The sequence below is a fragment of the Dendropsophus ebraccatus genome, chromosome 7, assembly GCF_027789765.1.
Source record: "Dendropsophus ebraccatus isolate aDenEbr1 chromosome 7, aDenEbr1.pat, whole genome shotgun sequence".
NCBI lineage: Eukaryota > Metazoa > Chordata > Amphibia > Anura > Hylidae > Dendropsophus > Dendropsophus ebraccatus.
Window position 1 is genome coordinate 42936615 of NC_091460.1, and position 19705 is coordinate 42956319.

Below are 19705 nucleotides of genomic sequence, written 5' to 3' on the forward strand. Positions count from 1 at the left end.
ACTACTGCTTAAACACGCTTGTGCTGTGGAGATGCTTGAAGAAATAGAATATAGTAGAGGTAGTTGTAGCGGTGCTGGAACAGTTAGGGCTCGTTCCCACTGAGCAAAAGCAGCTGAATTTCTGTGCTGAATCAGCGCTGAAATTTCAGCCGTTAAAATAGGTGCAGAGCTAATTTCCATTGTGTTGAATGGAAATTCTGCTCTGCAGTTCACACAGTGGAATTTCCGCACTGAACTAATCAGCTTTCCGCCAGAAGAATGAACATGTTCATTCTTCCGCTAGCGGAAGCCTATACAAACCAATGGGGCTCTGATTTTCTGTTTCAGCGCGGAATACAAGCGTAATACAAGCGGAAATTACTCGCTGAATCAGCGCGGAAATGGGGAAAAGGGGGGGGGGAGGAGGATTCTAGTATATGTTCTGGTATAGTCTAGTTTACTCACCAAATACTCGCTGAATTTCAGCGCTGAATGCATGCGGATTCAGCGCGGATTCCTCGAGTATTCCGCGCTGAATTTGTCATGAGCTGATTACGAGCTGAACACTTTCCTAGCAGAATACGCAGGGATTCTGCTTACATTCTTCTTATATTCTGCTCGGAATTCAGCGTCAGTTGATTTCAGGCGGAAATATTTCCTTGCATAATCCGCTCCTTTTGCTCTGTGTGAACGTAGCCTTAGAGTAGAGTAGAGCAGTATAGAGGAAAGAAGTTTTTTAAGGGAGTCCCAACCCAATGTAGTACTGTAGCATGGAACTTAAAGAGATACTTGAGAGTGAGAAGTTAACTTGTACTCTAGTCTGACCACCTTCTGCCCTACAGTGTCAAGGGACTGGTCCTAATACAGGCCACAGCCTTGGTTATCTTGGTAAAGCTGTCCAAGTCTTCCAGATTACCTGCACTGCGAGATAGAATATGTTGACCTTCTTGGCAGCTTTGTCCTATCCAGGCTAGTTCCTCTTGTGTATCAGGATACTACCCAGCACTTTTTAGACTGGTTCATGGCATGGGCTAGGATGTTCCCCAACTCTTCTCCCTTTGGAGTGTCTAGCACTGCATAATAGATATAGTAGATAGACTGTAAAAACTGATTGTGTCTGGTTGTTTCTGCATACACGTATGTCTTAGACTCAGACTAGACTGAACTGAACTGACTTGTCTTGGACAAGGGTCCTGGCAGAGCCAGGCCCTGGCTTGGCTAGAGCAGGAACGTCTTCTCTGTGTTTCCTTCTCCCACGAGAATCTTGGTAGAATGGATGCTACACCTTCTCCCACCAAGTAACTTCCTATAGGAATTATGTAAGGTACCCTGTAAGTGTTTGGAAAGGAATGTATGCAAGAAAAAGAAGAGTGAGAGGTCAGAAAGAAAAAACATCTCCCATTGGTCAATAAAAGCACATGGTACACAATAAAACAGTAACCCTTTGTTGGCTTCAGCTGTGCAATACATAAGAGTTTACATATAAAATACTGACATTTTGTGGTGAAACTCTAAAATACCTTCATCACCACTTAATCTGGAGTAAGGGATTTTTGTGACAGGTGTAAGAAACACGAAACACCCGTGGTGGGAAACCACACATTTATTCGGCAAACTTCTCACTGGGATTTCGAGAGTCCCCCAGCAGTCAATCCCTTGTAACCTCTTAGTTATGCAATTGCTCTTGAAAACTGTGGATAGGGAATAGCTTTTCCAGATAGAAATACAAATTAGACTAATAGCAGCTGAACCCACCCACATTTCAGCAAGACCAGACAACCATCCAGGGTGTATTAAATATTCAGCAACTGTGGCAGCAAGGTGTAAAAATCCCATTTTTAAAAACGTATAAGAAATGGAGGAAACATTTCCTTTGGGCATCTTCCAAACAAAAAGAAGATAGCACTGATGGATCTTCTGATCTTTATTTCAAATATATTATAATTGATTCTTCAACAAAGAAACAGGTAAAAAATGCTGGGGTATCATGGACAGATTCTCTTTGGGTATGTATTTACCCCAAGTAATCCTTAGTGGATACTTCAATACATTCATTCAATTCTCTTTTTTATTTTTATAAGATTGCATCTAATGTATTAATTCTGTTTTTGTGCTATGTCTGTAGTTGATGTCTATACTACTGTAATGAGCGTTCCTGAGCTCGGCCATTCAATTAGGCGTAAAATACCTCAAACCAGAGCGGTGGCTTTTATAACCAGCACATCACATTATACAGAAACTGTCAGAAAAACAGTTAAAATCTATAGTTGAGAAAGAAGAAGAAGCAAATCCACCAGATAATAATTCAAATGTCAAACTAGGTCAATGTGTTGCTTTTAGCTAAACCCTTTTTCCTGCAGAGATGCTGCCTTAGATTTTGCCTTGTGACATACATACACAAATCACAGCACAAAATATCTCATAGTACAATCAGTAATCAACTCAACATCTTACATCTACAAATAAAGAATGCAAGTGGAACAAAAGTAAGATTTATTATATACTGTAACTATCATGCTGCCACAATAGATGCTGCCGGAGAGGTTAGACTGGGTTTACGTTTTATGTTTTTGTGAGTATTTTTTCCTATTTATGGTTTTTATAGCCGTAACTAGGAGGGGTTTTGTTTCTAATGTAGTGTTTTTCCTTGTCAGTTCCACTCCTATTTTTGGCTGAAAATATTGCCCAAATCTTGAATGATGCTACATGTGAACCAAGGATAACTTAAAGGGGTTGTCCGGCAAAAAACCTTTTTCTTTCAAATCAACTATTATCAGAAAGTTATATAGATTTGTAATTTACTTCTATTAAAAAATCTCAAGTCTTCCCATACTTATCAGCTTCTGTATGTACTACAGGAAATGTTGCTTTATTTTCAGTCTGACACAGTGCTCTCTGCTGACATCTGTGGCTGAGACAGGAACTGTCCAGACCAGGAAAGGTTTTCTATTCCCATAGAAAGCCTCTCCTTTTCTAGAGAGTTCCTGTTGATAAGTATGGGAAGACTTGACATTTTTTAATAGAAGTAAATTACAAATCTATATAACTTTCTGATAATAGTTGATTTGAAAGAAAAAGATTTTCGCTGGACAACCCCTTTAAAGGATTAGAAAAGCACAGTTATTTTATTGCAAAAACAGCACCACTTCTGTCCTCAGTTTGTGTGTGGTATTACAGTTCACCTGTATTCACTATAATGGAAGTAAGTTCCAATACCCCACCCAAACAAGGACAAGGGAGGTGCTGTTTTTGGAAAGTTTTTTTCTAAGCCCGAACACCCCGATAAAGCTTCTAGGCTCCAATGCAAATTCTATAACATGGTCCCTCATCTTCTATGTACCATTTATAGAAAAGTGCTCCAGGGTCCAGGTATGAATATTTCTCCCTATTGATATGCTCCTGGGTGCTCTTCTTTGAAGAATAAGTTAGAAATGCTACATAGATAGCTACAGGGGTTGGAGAAAATAACTAGAACACCCTTATTTTTACATAGTCAAGTTAAACTCTCTTTGACACACCTGCCATTATTGCCCCTTTCTTTCTCAGACCCATATCTTATATATTACATAATTACCTTTATTACTTGTGCTTTTCTAAAAAGTATTTGTCTACACCTAGTAGAGGAGTGACCCGAGTCGATGGGTGAATTGAGGACTACTATTTTTGTGATTGATTCTCTATATGGAAAGATAGAAAAACATCTGTACGCTGAAGTATCGCTTGTACAACCACTTCGCCTTTGGAAATACTAGTCTTTGATGCAATATAGTGGCCATGTTCCGGAGATAGTCTAAGGGTCCTTTTACACTTGGTGGGGGGTGCAAATGAGCCCCGATCAGTGAGATCAGCACTTGTTTGCACTGCCTTTAAATGGTGTCTGGGCTGGACAAACGATCACTGTATCATTCGTGCAGCCCTGGAAATAGCTACACAGATATGTGTATATCCGTGCTCAGTGTCCACATCACAAGCACTCTATACTTTCTGTGCTGCTTGTGATCTGGCATCTGGTTTCTCCAGTTCTCCGGTTGCCGTTTGTATCTTCGAGCTCCACCTACTCTTGCTATCGATCATTACGGAGGAAGCGGTAGCCTGAAGATTCAGCCGCCAGCTTGAAGACTGGAGAAGCCAAATGCTAGATCACAAGCAGCACTGTAAGTATAGACTGCTTGTGATCTGGAAACTGACAACAGATTTATGTGTACTTTCAGTTTCCCTTCACTGTTACCGGTCACGTGTCCTGAGACTTTTGGCTCACCCTGTAGAGATGACAGCATGCTGTCACACACTTGGGGACGTTGAAACTTTTTTTTTTTTTTTGGGGGGGGGGGGGGGGGGTCTCTGGTTTTGCCTCAGGCAGCAGAAAACTTAGAATCCGCCCAGATTGCGATGTCTGTTGATATAAAGAATGGATGGATCCTTCTTGTTGTTTACAATGCTCACCTTTTCATTAAAAACAATGATCACATAGAAAAACTTATCTATGTTTTTTTTGTAAAAGGCACATTTTATGGTTATGATTTGTCTCCGACCTTCTAAGTCATTTGTTTCCTAATATATCTTTATAGTGGCTGAAGCTCAGAATCCTTTACATGAACTTACACTTTAAAGACAACACGCCAGCTGCCTGCAGCCATGACTAGGGGAAGCGTAGGATGAGCACAATAATAACAGCATGCAGTAAGTTGCTGTGTACATGGAGTGAGCATCAAGTGCCCACGTTCAGATGATAAAATGAGGAATAACAACTTAAAATTGTCATAGATTGGTAAAAAAAAAAAGTGAGGTTTTTATTTTACCAGAAACAGCACCAGTCTTGTCTTTGGGATGTGATTGTTTTGCAGCTAAGCTGATTCACTTGCATGCGACTGAGCCGCAATGGAATCAATGTACAGGAATGGCAGTGTTAATGACAAAAAACTTATTTTTTTTTTTTTATTCAGACAATCCCTTTAAATTTACCAAAAAAAGAATCTGAGTATAATCAACTCCCTACTAGGGCTGATCATTTATAACTTCTGTAATCATACAGGGCATATCAGCTAATATGACATATATTTTACCTAAGGAAGCTTAACCTGTAACACATGTGGCGTCCGATCCATGGGATTAATGAAACTGTGTTCATCTCCTTTGATTCAGATAGCAGAGATAAGTTTGTAATTACAGAGGATATAAGGTTGCTGTGCACTCACCTCTGACACAAGGAGATTTACCATTCTTGTATCTTGATTTTACGGCACAAATAAATACTCTCTACAGCAGTAATTCTGCTAAAATAAACCTAATGATGGTGTAATTTACAAAGAAGGAGGCGATATTGATGACTAGATTCAAGTACAAGTAACCACTTGTCCTTATTGAGTGGGTGTCAAATTGTTCCTTTCTGTGTAAGAACAAGAAAATGGCCATATGCGAATAAATTTATTCGCAAATGCCCGCTTTGCAAATATATATTCGCATCTTGCCATTTTCTGGCCGGTATGCCGATATGATGAGGGGGGTGGAACGGGTGGAAGTGTGTGGCTTAATTCATCATTTATTTTGCCAAATAAAAAATAATCAGGAAACCTACTTCAGCTCTGAGATTGCGTAGGTTACCTCCGCGCACACACTGGTGAGCAGTGTGCCTCTAAATAAATCTCTGTACTGTCAGAGCTGCGGGGACATATTTAAGTCTGGCACAGAAAATGCCGGACTTAATGAATGTCCTCCTATGTGTGTGCCCTATATTCAGTGTAAATGCCGGGGGAAGCTCCTAATGCATATGCTGAATATATCCATAGGGCTGCATTTGCTTGATAATTGTCAGGAGAGTGTCCATACCATCTACAGCTTTGTATATGTTGTTATGTATTTGCATAAACATTTCTCAAAAAGAATCACATACTGGACCATATGGCATACTATTTTTGTTTAAAGGGGTTATCCAGTGCTACAAAAACATGGCCACTTTTCCCCCTACTGTTGTCTCCAGTTCAGGTGTGGTTTGCAATTAAAGGACAACTCCCATGAAAAACTTTTTCCCAGTAATTGAAGCACATTACAAAGTTATTTAACTCTGTAATATGCTTCAATCATCTATCTGCCCCCCTTACCTGTCTTTTCCCCCCTCAACCCCCACCAAGAAGTGAAGGAAACTCAAACATACCTAATGACTGTCGTCACCAGTTTCTTCTCTCAGCTCCTTCTTGTGACAATGCATCATCAGCAGGAGGGCTGGTCTAGCTCCTGTTACACCAGCCTCCCCCTCCCCTACCTTGTCAGGTGACTCTGCTTGCTCAGCTCCGATTGGCTAAGCAACTGCAAGCCATCTGAGTCATGTTACTTGCTTATCTTCCCTCTGGACTGACTCCCAGCACATAGCCAGCTACAGGACCACCCTCCTGCTGCCGAGTAGACTCAGTGAGTGGATGAGTCATGCCACTTGTTTATCTTCCCTCCGTGACTGACTCCCGGCAGATGAGCTACACAGACCCCTGTCTTATCTCTCCCCTGCTGTCCTGACCTAATTAGGGACGGCCATCCTGCAAAGTGAAGGTATGTGTGTGCAGCTTCAGTGGGGGCTGACAACCTGTGTGATTATACAGCAGCCTGACTGAAGAGAGAGAGAGAGAGAGGGGGTCATCTTTAGTGTATAATGGGAGTTGAAGCGAATGGAGGGGCAGGCACTTGCAACGTCACAGCAGCCAAAGTGCATCATGGGAAGCTGAAACCAGGAAGTAAGGAAGAAATGAAGACTGAGAATGGAAATCAGGCGGTATGCAGACCGTGGGAAATTCAAACAGTAACAGCTCAGGAGGAATGATAAGTATAAAAACTATGTTTCTGGTTGTTTTTTCTTTTCTTTTTTTTTCTTAGCACAGGAGTTGTCCTTTAAGCTCCATTTACTTCAATGGAACAGAGTTTCAAAACCACACCCAAACTGGAGACAACAGTAGGGGTAAAGTGGCCATGTTTTTGTAGCGCTGGATAACCTCTTTCACATAGGGGGCCATAGAGCCTTATGTCTATCTATACGGTAAGTTGAAGTAATGCATAGAATAAGGCTTCCATATACCTCCAAAATGTGGCTAAAATATGACTGTTTTTGGGATTCTTGCACCTCTTTAGTACAGAGTAGGATGCTAGGTGGCTGCAGAGATACCTGTGACCATGGACTGATGGGGCAGTGTTTCTCCTAGGGGAGAGCCCTTAAAGGTGCATGGAGACTTGTAGGCTATTCATACTACAATGAGATTTCTGTCAAGAAGCATATGCAAATCAGCTCTTTGATGCCACCTTTTGGAGGTAGATTTGCCCTCAAATCAATGTTTATGTCCCTTTTAGAAGCCCCAGGACATAACTGGGAATTAACTTAGCCAAAGCCAGAAGCTTAAAGGAGAAGTCAGTCAAAAATAAAATTCTGGTGCAGGCAGGGGGGGGGGGGTATAATAAAGAAAATATAGTTACCTGTCCCCAAGACCCCCATCAACCCGTAGTGTCTCATCACCATTCCCAGATCCGCTGTGGGAACTTATTTACCCCCTGCTTCCTGGTACATTTCAACTTGGGTGAAAGTACCCGAACCAGCTAATGTAACATTGACTGACTAAGCAGGCAGTCAATCACCTGTTTTATGACGTTGCAGGAGGGAAGTCTGGAGGAGACCAACAGGGAACTGGGAGTGGTAATATCATGCTGCAGGTGCATGGGACAGGTAAGTATGCATTCTTTATTATGTTCCCCCGCCTGCACTGGATTTTTTTTTATTTCTTTACTGGACTTCTCCTTTAACCCCTCCAAGACTGAGCCCTTTGATATACAAAAGTGTGGGTCAAATTAATGAAATGTTCCTCCCCGCCTTCTAAGAGCCATAGCGCTTTTACAGGGCTGGTTGGGGTGTCATTTTTTTCACCATGATCTCTAGTTTATATTAATATCACATTGGTGTAACAGAAAAATTTTGACAGGAACTCTGTCTCGGTTTCGTATGGATCTCCATAGAAAACCTCTCCTGCTCTGGACAGTTCCTGTCTCGGTCAGAGGTGGCAGCAAAGAGCAGTGTGTCGGACTGGGAAAAAAACAACATTTCCTGCTTGTCATATATTAGCTAATAAGTATGGGAAGACTGAGATTTTTTAATAGAAGTAAATTACAAATCTGTATAACGGTAAATAACGGTATATAAGAAAGGTGGCACCAGAGAGTTGCTTTACATATTCTTCTTCCCAGAAGTCTCAATGGAGAATGAATGGGCTATAAGTCTCCACACACCTTTATGGTGCTCTAAAAGAGAATCATTAACTCCTCCTTTAGGGAAAGTTCTGGCTTGGCTTATGTCATGTTCCAAAGATTCTAAAAAAAAAAAGATAATAATTGACAATAATAATTGCCTTGAAGGGAAAGCTACCACTAAAAGATGTCTTGGGCATGAATGACTTTTAAGTCTCCACATACCTTTTTACAAAATAGAAATGCATGTTATAGTCTAGAAACTGTAAAAGGCCAAAATAATTGATAGATTATATATATATATATATATATATATATATATATATATTAAAATGTATAATATAATGCTGATTTTGACCTTTCATGGTCATTAAAATCACGCATGAAAGAAGTTCTCAGGACATAAATGGCTACACTTTATGTTAGAAACTAGTTGTGTGTTTGCCAAGAGTCAAATGCATCAAACATTGACTTAATCTGTGGAAATTTATATGGTAAAGATGTAGAGAAAACCTGCGGGAATTTGATTTTCTCAGAAGGAACATAGCAAAAGAAATTCTGAAGGGAAAATCTAAACTAATCAATTTATCCAGACAAGAAAGGATTCTGAAAAACAGCAAAACAAGATTTCCACTTCTAGAATAACAATGAACTTTACCACCAAGACTGGAACCCATTTACCAGCAATGTAAATTTCACTATGTTCAAAATAATAACTCAGAATCTAGTTGCTTTTATATTTCAGTAAAAGGTCAGATAATTTTTATATATTCTTTTATTCATATTTTATAAGGGAATTTGACCTTGAATTAGCATTGTTCTTAGAAATGAATAAACAGCATTCAAAGTCAAGGCCCATCCTGCAAGTGGTAGCAAAAGATATGCAAAATATTAGAAAAAAATGCATTTGGCTTGAACATGTCAAGAATTATTTAATAAAGCAACCACTTTCTGTAGCGAAATAAAGGTATTCATTAAAAAATAACAATAGCAGAGAAAATTTTGTTTAGTGAGTCAATGCGGTCATCTAAAAGCACTTCGTACAATTAGTACAAAGTGATTATTACCCTATATTAGTTAGTAGTTATGTGCGAACATGTTCCTAAATGTTCATACGTTCGTATGAGCATGACGCTAATTGTGTTTGCCGATCACAAACAATTTGTTTGATGATCGGAATGGTCATAATGATTATTTTCTAACATAATCGAACTTACGCAACTGCGTACTTTACACTTTGCACCGGACAATCTGTACGCATGTGCATAGACCGAAATGTACGCTTCTACTGTACATTCATTATTTGTTCGTGGATGTTTGGCAAACACGAACCGATCACAATATTTTTTTTTTATGTTCGTGTTCGGGATCCGAACTGAACATCGGGATGATCGCTAGTCAATATTAGCAAGTTATTTATCTTGGGATGGTTTTCCTCAAATATAATTTTCAGCACAACAGGGACAACAAAGCATTACAGCAGTACAGTCATTTCAAGTATCTTTTTACATGTGCTTCAAAATTTTAAAAGTTAACAAAGGCACCATTTATTATTCTAGAAATCCACTGCTGACCTAAGATACAGCCAGTACACAGCAGTACGCTCCACTACCTGGCCAGGAGAGACATCCGACTTGTAAATAAGCACTCAAAATGCATGTTCTAAATTATTATGCACAGCAGAGTTTTTAACCTTTAATTTTTATTAAGAAAAAAAATTTTCATTTGTGACATTATAAGCATTAGCAGATTATTACAAACTCAGATCAAACTGTTTTTAAGTCAAAAATGTATTCTAGGTGATGTTACATTTGCACATAGGACCTCTTGTTCGAAAGGAGCTTGTGAACTCTCTCGCCCATTGAATTTGTTAGTTTTTGGATGGTTTCTGCTTCAATTGTTTTGCATGAGGACAGAATACCCTTCCAGAGCTGTTGCTTAGATGTGAACTGCCTCCCATTATCATAGACACTCCTTTTGATTATGCTCCAGAGGTTCTCAATGGGGTTGAGGTCAGGGGAGGATGGGTGCCACACCATAAGTTTGTCCCCGTTTATGCCCATAGCAGCCAGAGATGCAGATGTGTTATTTGCAGCATGAGACGGTGCATTATCATGCATGAAAATGATCCTGCTGCAGAATGCACGGTTCTTCTTCTTGAACCCTGGCAGAAAGTGCTGTTTGAGAAACTCCACATAGATTATGGAGTTCATCTTTACCCCTTCAAGGATCCTAATGGGGCCAACAATCTCTCTTCCTATGATTCCAGCCCAAAACATTACTCCACCGCCTCCTTGTTGGCGCCATAGCCATGTTTGCATGGGGTGTCCATCAACAGCCATCCTCCACTCCATCCATCTGGACCATCTAGCATTGCACGGCACTCATCGGTGAACAAAAGAGTTTTGAAGTCAGTCTTCATGTATTGTTTGGCCCTTAGGAGCCGTTTCTGCTTGTGTGCAGTGGATAGGATGGCTTACGCACAGCTGCAAAGACCGCACAAGGACCTCTGAAGGACCATGCATCTTGTTGTTCGGGGACGCTGAAGGCACCAGCAGCTTAAAAAACTTGTCTACTGCTATGACAAGGCATTTTTGCAGCTGCTCTTTTAACCTAATGTAATTGCCTGTTGAAAAGTGTCCTCAACTTTCCCCTATCAGCGTGCACACGTGTGTGCTGGGAATGAGCTACATACTTTTTGATTGTGCGATGATCACAATGAAGTGTCTTGGCAATCTTGATTGTAGTCATGCCTTGACCTAAACACTCCACAATTTGTCTTTTCTTTCCCATTTTGGCTCATAATGTAGGCTGCTTAATAATGTGGGTCAGCCTTCTTAAGTAGTGTAGCTTGGACACACCTACACCTACAAAACTTATTATCACAGGTGTCTTCATATAGTAGAAATGCCCTACTGTGCACCCATATGATAGTTAAGCCATCTCTATGGCCACATTTAGCAGTAAGGATTATCTCTGTCCTCTTTGTAGAACATCTTATGTGTCATATATTATTCTGACCCTCTCTTGCCCCCCTATACAGTAGCAGTTAGACCCCCACCCCTCTGTGGCTCATATAGTAGATAGGTCCTTCTGTGCCTTCATATAGAACTTGGCCCCCTCTGTGCCTTCATATAGTAAATTGACCTTTATGTGTGCCCATACAGTGGTTAGGTTCCCCTGTGCATCCATATAGTAGTTTTGTCTCTCTGTGCCTCCATATAATAGTTACCCTCCTTCCAGGTAGTCTGCCTAGTAGATTATCTAGTATTAAGGGGAACCAATCAGCCTAATTGGGCTGATATTGTTCCCTGAACCACAGCCGCCCAGATGACTACCTCCCCGCCTCTGCCTTGGTCATGAAACTGCTTTTTCTTAAAGCGTAACTGTCATTTCAGGGTCATTTTTCTGAAAACAATAAATATCTATAGTACAAGCGTTTTCAAGAAACATTGTAACAGGTTTTATTTACCAAAAGAGTTTCCTTCTGTAGTTTTTCTAGCTCCCCCCTCACATCAGAAGAAGCAGGATTTCTGTGTCCATTATGTGGCTATGGAGAGGGGAGGGGCTGAGAGCAGTGAGAGAGCACAGAGCAGCCCTGCACAGCACAACACCCTGCAATCTTCTCTCAGTAAGTTCCTAGATAAGCACTGACCTTTCTGACCCCTGAATCCAGTGGTTTAGGTGCACAGACAGTCTACAGACAGCTGACCTTCATGTCTCCTCTTCCTGCTCCCTCATCTCCATCGTCCCCTCCCCCCTTCATAGGAGATAATGGAGACAGCAGAACCCGTCTTTACTGGCTTCTCTGTAATAAAGACGTGTTTGCCTGATAATGCACAGATAAGAAGTGAGGGGGGAGGCTGGGAAATGGCTTCTTGAGTACAGAAGGAGGCTTTTTTGGCTAATAAAATCTATTACAGAGTTTCTTAAAATCGCTTATACTACTGATTTCTGCAATAAAAACATGACAGTTACGCTTTAAGTATACAGCTCCTGTTGCAGGCACGGCCGGTATGTGAAGCGCTGCGGAACTGTGTGCATTATACAAATAAATAAATAAATAAATAAAAATAAATAAAATACGTGCTGCAGGCTGCTCAGAATCTGTATACAGCGGTTCAGGGAACCTTATCAGCCCAATTGGGCTGATTGGTTATCTTTAATGTCTCAGTAAGTTCCAGTTGTTCCTGTGTATATGAGCCCAACTGTATGCAGAGCCAGAGAGTTTTCTTCCAGGGGCCTGGCCGATGGCCAGTACCTATGCTTAAGCTCAGGCCCGTGACAAGTGACACAGCTATACTGCAACACCTGCTAGCCCTAGAATATAAACTCTTAAAATCGACAATAGTTTAAATACATAGATGTTGTACAATATACATATAATGTACCCAATGATATTTGCCCTGTAAATGACCCTGCCTTTCCTTGTTATAACTTTGCACTGCATGTTTGCCCCTTGCGTCTGCTCATAGGGGCACAAGGCTCCTTACACACAAAATATGTTAATCTTTGTCCTAATCTTACTCTATGACTGCTGAACCACTGAGATAATAATAACACAGGCAGTTTTTTTAATCCGCTGTATAAAGCAGTCTGACAGACTCAGACTAATCCATCGTATTATCACAGGAGAAAACATAGAATTCCTTAACTCTTCAAGTCCTGGAAGCTTTTATTGCTGTAGTTGAGGGGTGAGTTGACTTTGGATTAAGATTATTAAATTACTAAAAGGCAGAGCCATAGGCTGTTTTAGAGAATGGTAATATAGTTGCATTTCTAAATCTGTATTATGGCTTCACCTCCATGCCCGGCCACAAATCTAATGGCACAAATTTTATTGGAACGTTATAGGATTAATGTACAGGTCCTATACGGTATTGTATTATGATGCAGCACTAGTGGTAAAAAAAAGTTCGAAAATGAAAATGATGAAATCGGTAATATCCACCTAAAGAAAAAACTGATGCATTTGTGTGTATCCGTTTTGATCCATTTTTCCATTTACTTTCATTTTAATAAAAACTGATCTTTTTTTTATGGACACAAAAATGGGTTAAACTACTTTTTTGTGTATGTTAAAAAAAAAAACGGCTCGTTTTAATTTTTTTTTTCTTTTTTTTATAATGGAAGTCAATAGAAAAAAGGATTAAAACGGATGCACACAAATGCATCTTTTTTTTCCCATCTGTTTTAAAAACAAAAAAACGATTGCAATACGCAGTTTGAACCCAGCCTAACTGAGGAATCACAAGGGTGTTTTTAAGAAGTTTTTCAATCTTCTTATGGACATGCACAACTGGGTTTTCTTGCACTGATGCATACAAAATATAAATTAAATGGGTTATCCAGCAGAAATCTTTTTATATGTTTCTGCCCTTATATAAAGCATAAAAAACATCTTATCCTTTATTCTTCACGCTTCCCTGGTGTCCTCCTGTGTTGTCTCCTGATTCCCCATGGTTAACCCTGATTAAGCGCTACAGAGCGAAACGTGTTGGTTTTGCAATTACTGTATAACTGCACAAATGTATTAAAAGTTACATTTTAATATTTATTACCTGACGTCAGGGAGTGCTGCACCATACATCTCTTCTGCTTGGTTCCTATCGTGAACAAACGCTTGGCTAACATTGGGATTTGTGCACCCCTCCCTCTCAATCTACTGCATGGGTCCCCAAACAGCGGCCTTCCAGCTGTTGCAAAACCAAAATTCTCATCATGCCCGGACATTCCCATCATGCCCTTTGGAGTTGGCTGTCCAGGCATGATGGTAAATGTAGTATTGCAAATGCTGGAGGGCCACAGTTTGGAGACCCATAATCTACAGTACTGCAACCAAGGACTGAATTGCACAGGTGTGAGGTGAGCTGATCCACCCTACTCTTTCTCTGTTTCAGCCTTACAATTAACACTATTTCTGTGTGCAAAAATATCTAGAGACCATCTCCCAGAACACAGGTGTCAAATCTGTGGACCTCCAGCTGTTGCAAAACTACAATTCAAGTCATACCTGGACAGCCAAAGGTCTGATTGTCCAGGCGTAATAGGAATTGTAGTTGTGCAACAGCTGGAGAGCTGCAAGTCTGACACTGCCAACCCAGACCGTGTCAAATCTGGATTCCGGGGAGAGTTAAAATTCAGTTTTTTTTCATAATTCAATTATAAACATACTATGTATTTAGTGAACATCATTTCTTTTCCGGGCAATCCCTGATAAGAGTAAATTGTAAGAGTGACTCCATCTAATTATCTTAATTAAATATGTTCTGATTTCTTAGCAACAAATTGACATATGAAAAGCCTTTTTTTTTTCCAGCTGCGCCAAATTAAATGCTGTCAAAGGGAGCACGTGCCACCCTCAAAGAACTGTCATACTTAGCATGATAAATAATATGCTGCCATCAGCAGAAATGCTTACCTGGTCCAATGCAGAATGCTATAATTACACCCAGAATGCAGGCGATGCTGATGTAGGGAACCCACGGTGCACGGTCCTATTAATACATGAAATATAATTTAAAAAGGTACAAATATAAATAAAATATATTCATGAAACTACAGCAGGTATGAAGTTAACCAACATTGGGTTCATTTGCCCCCAGCATTTTTTGGCTCAGAAGTCTATAATAATCTATAATTATAAAAAATCACAATAACAAAATGTTATTCCGCTCCACTAAAGTGTATTCTGTCATTACAAACTCATTTTCTAAGTAATATTTGAATATTTGGGAATAAGGCGGGGAAGGGAGTGGGGGTCTACATTCTAAATTTAAAATACTATTGGGAGGCATGTGTAATGTCAGAGGGAGACACAGCGGTGGGGCTATGGCTATGTTCACACAATGTATTAATTTAGTTAACAACGGCTGTTCTTTTCACTGAAAAAAATGGCCGTTGTACTGAAATCAATACATTTGTATAAATTTCAATGCAACAACGGCTGTAGTGTACTGTATACACACAGTATACACTACGCCCATTATTGAACTGTGGCCGCAGACAATAATAAACATGTCTATTTTCTACAGCACCAGTTTGGTGAACATCCCCGTAGAAAATAGCTGTGCACACAATGTAATACTTAACATTGTGTGCAATGCTTAAAGGGGCAATCTGGTGTTTTATTTTTTTTCTTAATTAACACACAAGTTATATAACTGTGTAATGTATGTTGATTAGCTGTCTGGTGTCACCCTCTCTCCCACCACCGGAGTTCATCTTTAATTGGATTGCGGGAACACCCAAAAGTGCCCCCAGTCTGAATAGAAATAAAATAATGTTCATCCGGCCGAAACTGGTGTGAACATGCAAGACAGTAGCTGTTGTTAGCAGCATCAAACAATGGCCGTTGTCAATACAGTGTGTGAACATAGCCTAAAGTTCAATAAAGTTGACTACATATTATTATTATACATATTATTACCCTTACATGCAAATGTTGCAGTCCAGAAACATCATAAAAATAATTGTGAAAAATGAGTTTTACGGCATCATATGTCACTCTACTAATATAGGGTATGTGCACACTGAGTAATTTAGACAGAAAGTCCGTCGCATAATCAGTCCCTAGCGCCCGCTCGCGGATAGTGGCGGGCGCGCGCATCTCCGCCCGTGTCATAGACTCCATTCTATGCAAAGGCGGATTACTTCCTCCGTCCAAAGAATGAACTTGATCTTTCTTTGGATGTATGGCGGAATCCGCCCGTGCATAGAATGGAGTCTATGACACGGGCGGAGACGTGCGTGCCCGCTGCAGTCCGCGAGCGTACACAAGCTGGGAATTCCACGACAGAGGTTCCATCTGAATTCCTCAGTGTGCACATACCCTTATACAGGAGATTCTTACCTGGAAAGTCAGTGATATAGTCAGTATTCCAAAAGACAGGGCCATCAATCCAAAGCCACTAATAAGAAGAACTCTTCTTCCAAGCTTTTCAACTGTCATTCCCTGGAGATACAGAACAGATGATAACACATATAGAAATCATAGTTTACACCATTAGGCATAACCGATGGAATGAAGCAGAAGGAAAGTTCATACTTGTCATCATGAGCTCATAGATTGACAGATGATCAGATACCATGGGGGGTCAATCAGTAACACATTCATCTTTTTTGGTAATGGTGGGGACAGCAATGATGCTAACAATTACCTATCACCCATTGTTATCAGCACCATTATAACTCATACAGTACCGTGACACTATCTGAGCTTTTCTTAGCCCCTAGAATCATAACACAAAACTAATAATGCAGCCTAATAGAGAGAATTGCTGTTGATCCAACTACTTTAGTATAGTTGTGATGTGTTTCTAGACTTTTTAATGAACTAAATCACATGAAGCAAAGAACAAACAACAAACTGGAATTCTGTTTGTCACAAATTACTGAGGTGAGAATGAAATAATTGATAGTGTACTAGGAAACTGCGGAAAAGGAAATTACTGTAGAAATGTGTTTAATGGAATGAAAAGTATTGAGAAAAATGGTTCATAAGCGAGACAGTGCATGATATAGCAGATGCACAGTATCATTATTACTGTGTCCTTCATAGAGTGTTAGTCTCTAGACTGCTGTTATGCCCAGATACCATCATCTAGCCATGCTCAGCTTACACTATGTACTTCTTGTAAAGGACCAGTTACAGTGATATTATTGCTTAGGACTAAATAATAAAATTGTTCCTTGTGCAATTGCCTAATATATTGTTTGAATAACTACAAATCTATGTTCTGTACTAACACTTTACCGAACCTGTAACTGTTAAAGGGATGGTTCACTAAAAAAAAAAAAATCTTTCAAATCAACTGGTGCCAGAAAGTGCCAGAGATTTGTAATTTACTTCTATTAAAAAATCTGAAGTCTTCAAGTACTTATCAGCTGCTGTATGTCGCACAGGAAGTGGTATACTTTCCAGTCTGGAGAGCAGAAGAAGTTTTCTATGGGGATTTGCTACTGATCTGGACAGTTCCTGACATGGACAGGGGTGGCAGTAGAGAGCACTGTGTCAGACTTGAAAGAATACACCATTTTCTGCAGGACATAAAGCAGCTGATAAGTATTGGATAACAAGATTTTTTAATAGAAGTAAATTAAAAAAGCTGTGCCACTTTGTAGCACCAATTGATTGGCAAAATAGTTTTGGGGAACTACCCCTTTAATCCATACACACATACACACACACACGCACACACACACACGCACACACACACACACACACACACACACACACACACACTGGTATGATCCTCTCTATCCTCCCTAGTGAGAGTGCATGCTGATATGTGAGCAGGTTAGTCTCAGGTTAGACAGAAGACAAAAGATCATCCTGAACCAGCTTAGCATTCATGTGGATGTTCCTGCTACAACTCTCCAACCAGGGCCTTGCTCTAAGTAATATTCCTTTTCTGTAAAGGGCTGAAGAACGGTAAGGAGCATTTGAATTTCTACCCCACTAATACTGAGAGCAACACCAGAGAGAGGCAGGTGGAGTATTTTTCTACCATAGAGCTCTACCATGAATCAGTTACTGCCTACTCATAGAAGAAACATCACAAATTGCTTAACCAGCTTGAGGACCAGCTCCAAGTACCGCACCCCAAGTAAACGTACCAACACTGTGGGTCACCCCACTCAGCCAATATCTGTCTGCAGGGATGTTTGAGAATTGTGCCTCACTTCTGGATGACTCCTTACTGTACATACCCAATATCCAACATCAATTACGGGTCTGATGTAAATGAGTATGTTATTTACATTGCCACTGAGGAAGGACTATATTCTAAACCCAGAAACATGTTTGGCGTTATACAGACACTGCCAAGTGATTAGGGAGTTGAAATGTGACTTGCTCTAAATACATCACAGACTTTTCAATTGGAGCCCCGCTCTATAAACACCTTATCACTGAAAGCAATAGACTCAGCACAACTGTTGGTGCTCCGTTAACTACGTTGTCTTTATTGCCGCCACTATGTTGGTCATAAAACAGCAATCCAGAGTGAGGCCACGCAGAGCGTGGGAATGGGATAACACCGCCACGGGGACGCACTGCAGCTGTTATCACGGACCGCTCTGCAGAAACACACTCTCGGGACTGGTTTTAACACTTTTATAACAACATGTTTTAACAAATTCGCCCTTCTGTAACAGTCCCAGTACTGTAGCTACTTTAGTTTTGGCTGTATTAATGAAATTCGTTAAAATTTTAGCCGCAAATCTTAATGAGTTTGACCGAAAAGGTTTAGAGGACTAACGTGTTATTAATTTTATATATTCTTCTCGCCTTTGGAGGTAGGACTATGTTTAGGTCACCTCAACCCTGCACTTTATGTACTGTGAGCTGCATCAATTGTAATATATTCTTAATTCATAATGTGTTCTTAATAGCTAGGAAATGCAGACCAAGAATACTTATATACCAATTGTCAGGAGAGGAACAAACACAACCAGACAGTGGGCCCTGATCTGAACCACCCACTGTCCCTGCCTAATTGTCTCAGTCGACCCTAGGCGGTCGCGGACAACCAAAGAGACGTTCACTGCACTGAGTACGTGGGACACAAAACACGACAGACAAACACAATATAGAAGCGTGAACAAAGCCATGTTAAACCACACGAGCAACACAGTACCAAATCAGAATGCAAAGAGAAGTCACGGGTCAGACGGGAGGTCAAAAACTCGAGCAGACAGTCAGCAGGAATTAGGACGGGGAGCGCAGGAGTAGACTAGGGGAGCTGGGACCAGGGATTAACCTAATAGACAGCGATTTGAAGCTGGCTTTGACTTACACTGGATCAGGAGCCCGGACCAAAGGCAGATTGGTCCGGCCCACTGAATCCAGCCACGGAACAGCTGCGGCACTGCACACTGAGTGGCAGAGTGATCCGTCACCCAGCCTGAGTAGGAGCCGCTCAGCTGTGTGCTGGCTGGCTGACAGTCATGTGAGACTGCGGCGTCCCCGGCGTCTCCGTGACGTCACTCGGCTCAGCCGAGCAAGAAGAGAGCGCCGCAGGACCCTGGTGAGGTAAGTTCCTGACACCAATAATACGTATTCTATCAATATAAGGTTGTTTGCCAAAATAAACAGCTTAAAGGGGTTGTCCAGCAAAAATCTTTTTCTTTCAAATCAATTTAATGAATTCAATCAAGTTATGTAGATTTGTAATTTACTTCTATTAAAAAATCTCAAGTCTTCCCCTAGTTATTAGCTACTACATGTCCTGCAGGAAATGACACAGTGCTTTCTGCTGACATCTCTAGCCGAGACAGGAACTGTCCTGAGCAGGAGAAGTTTTCTATAGGGATTTATAGAAAACCGACACAGCGTTCCTGTATCGGCCAGAGATGTCAGCAGAGTGCAGTGTGTCAGACTAAAAATAAAACAACACTTCCTGCAGGACATACAGTAGCTAAAAAGTATGGGAAGACTTTTTTAAATAGATTTTTTAATAGAAGTAAGTTAACAATCTATTTAATTTTCTGATACCAGTTAATATGAAAG

General features: G+C 40.5%; 1 protein-coding gene across 1 annotated transcript in view; it reads right to left on the reverse strand.

Moving 5' to 3' along the window:
- LOC138797364 (solute carrier family 2, facilitated glucose transporter member 9-like) overlaps window positions 1-19705 on the reverse strand; it is a 133337-nt gene that overhangs the window by 95891 nt on the left and 17741 nt on the right. The window contains exons 2-3 of the mRNA XM_069977412.1: window positions 16046-16147; window positions 14615-14690 (exon numbers count right to left, since the gene is read on the reverse strand). Coding sequence (XP_069833513.1) covers window positions 14615-14690; window positions 16046-16144 — 175 coding nt within the window. The 5' untranslated portion in view covers window positions 16145-16147. The remainder of the gene's footprint in view (window positions 1-14614; window positions 14691-16045; window positions 16148-19705) is intronic.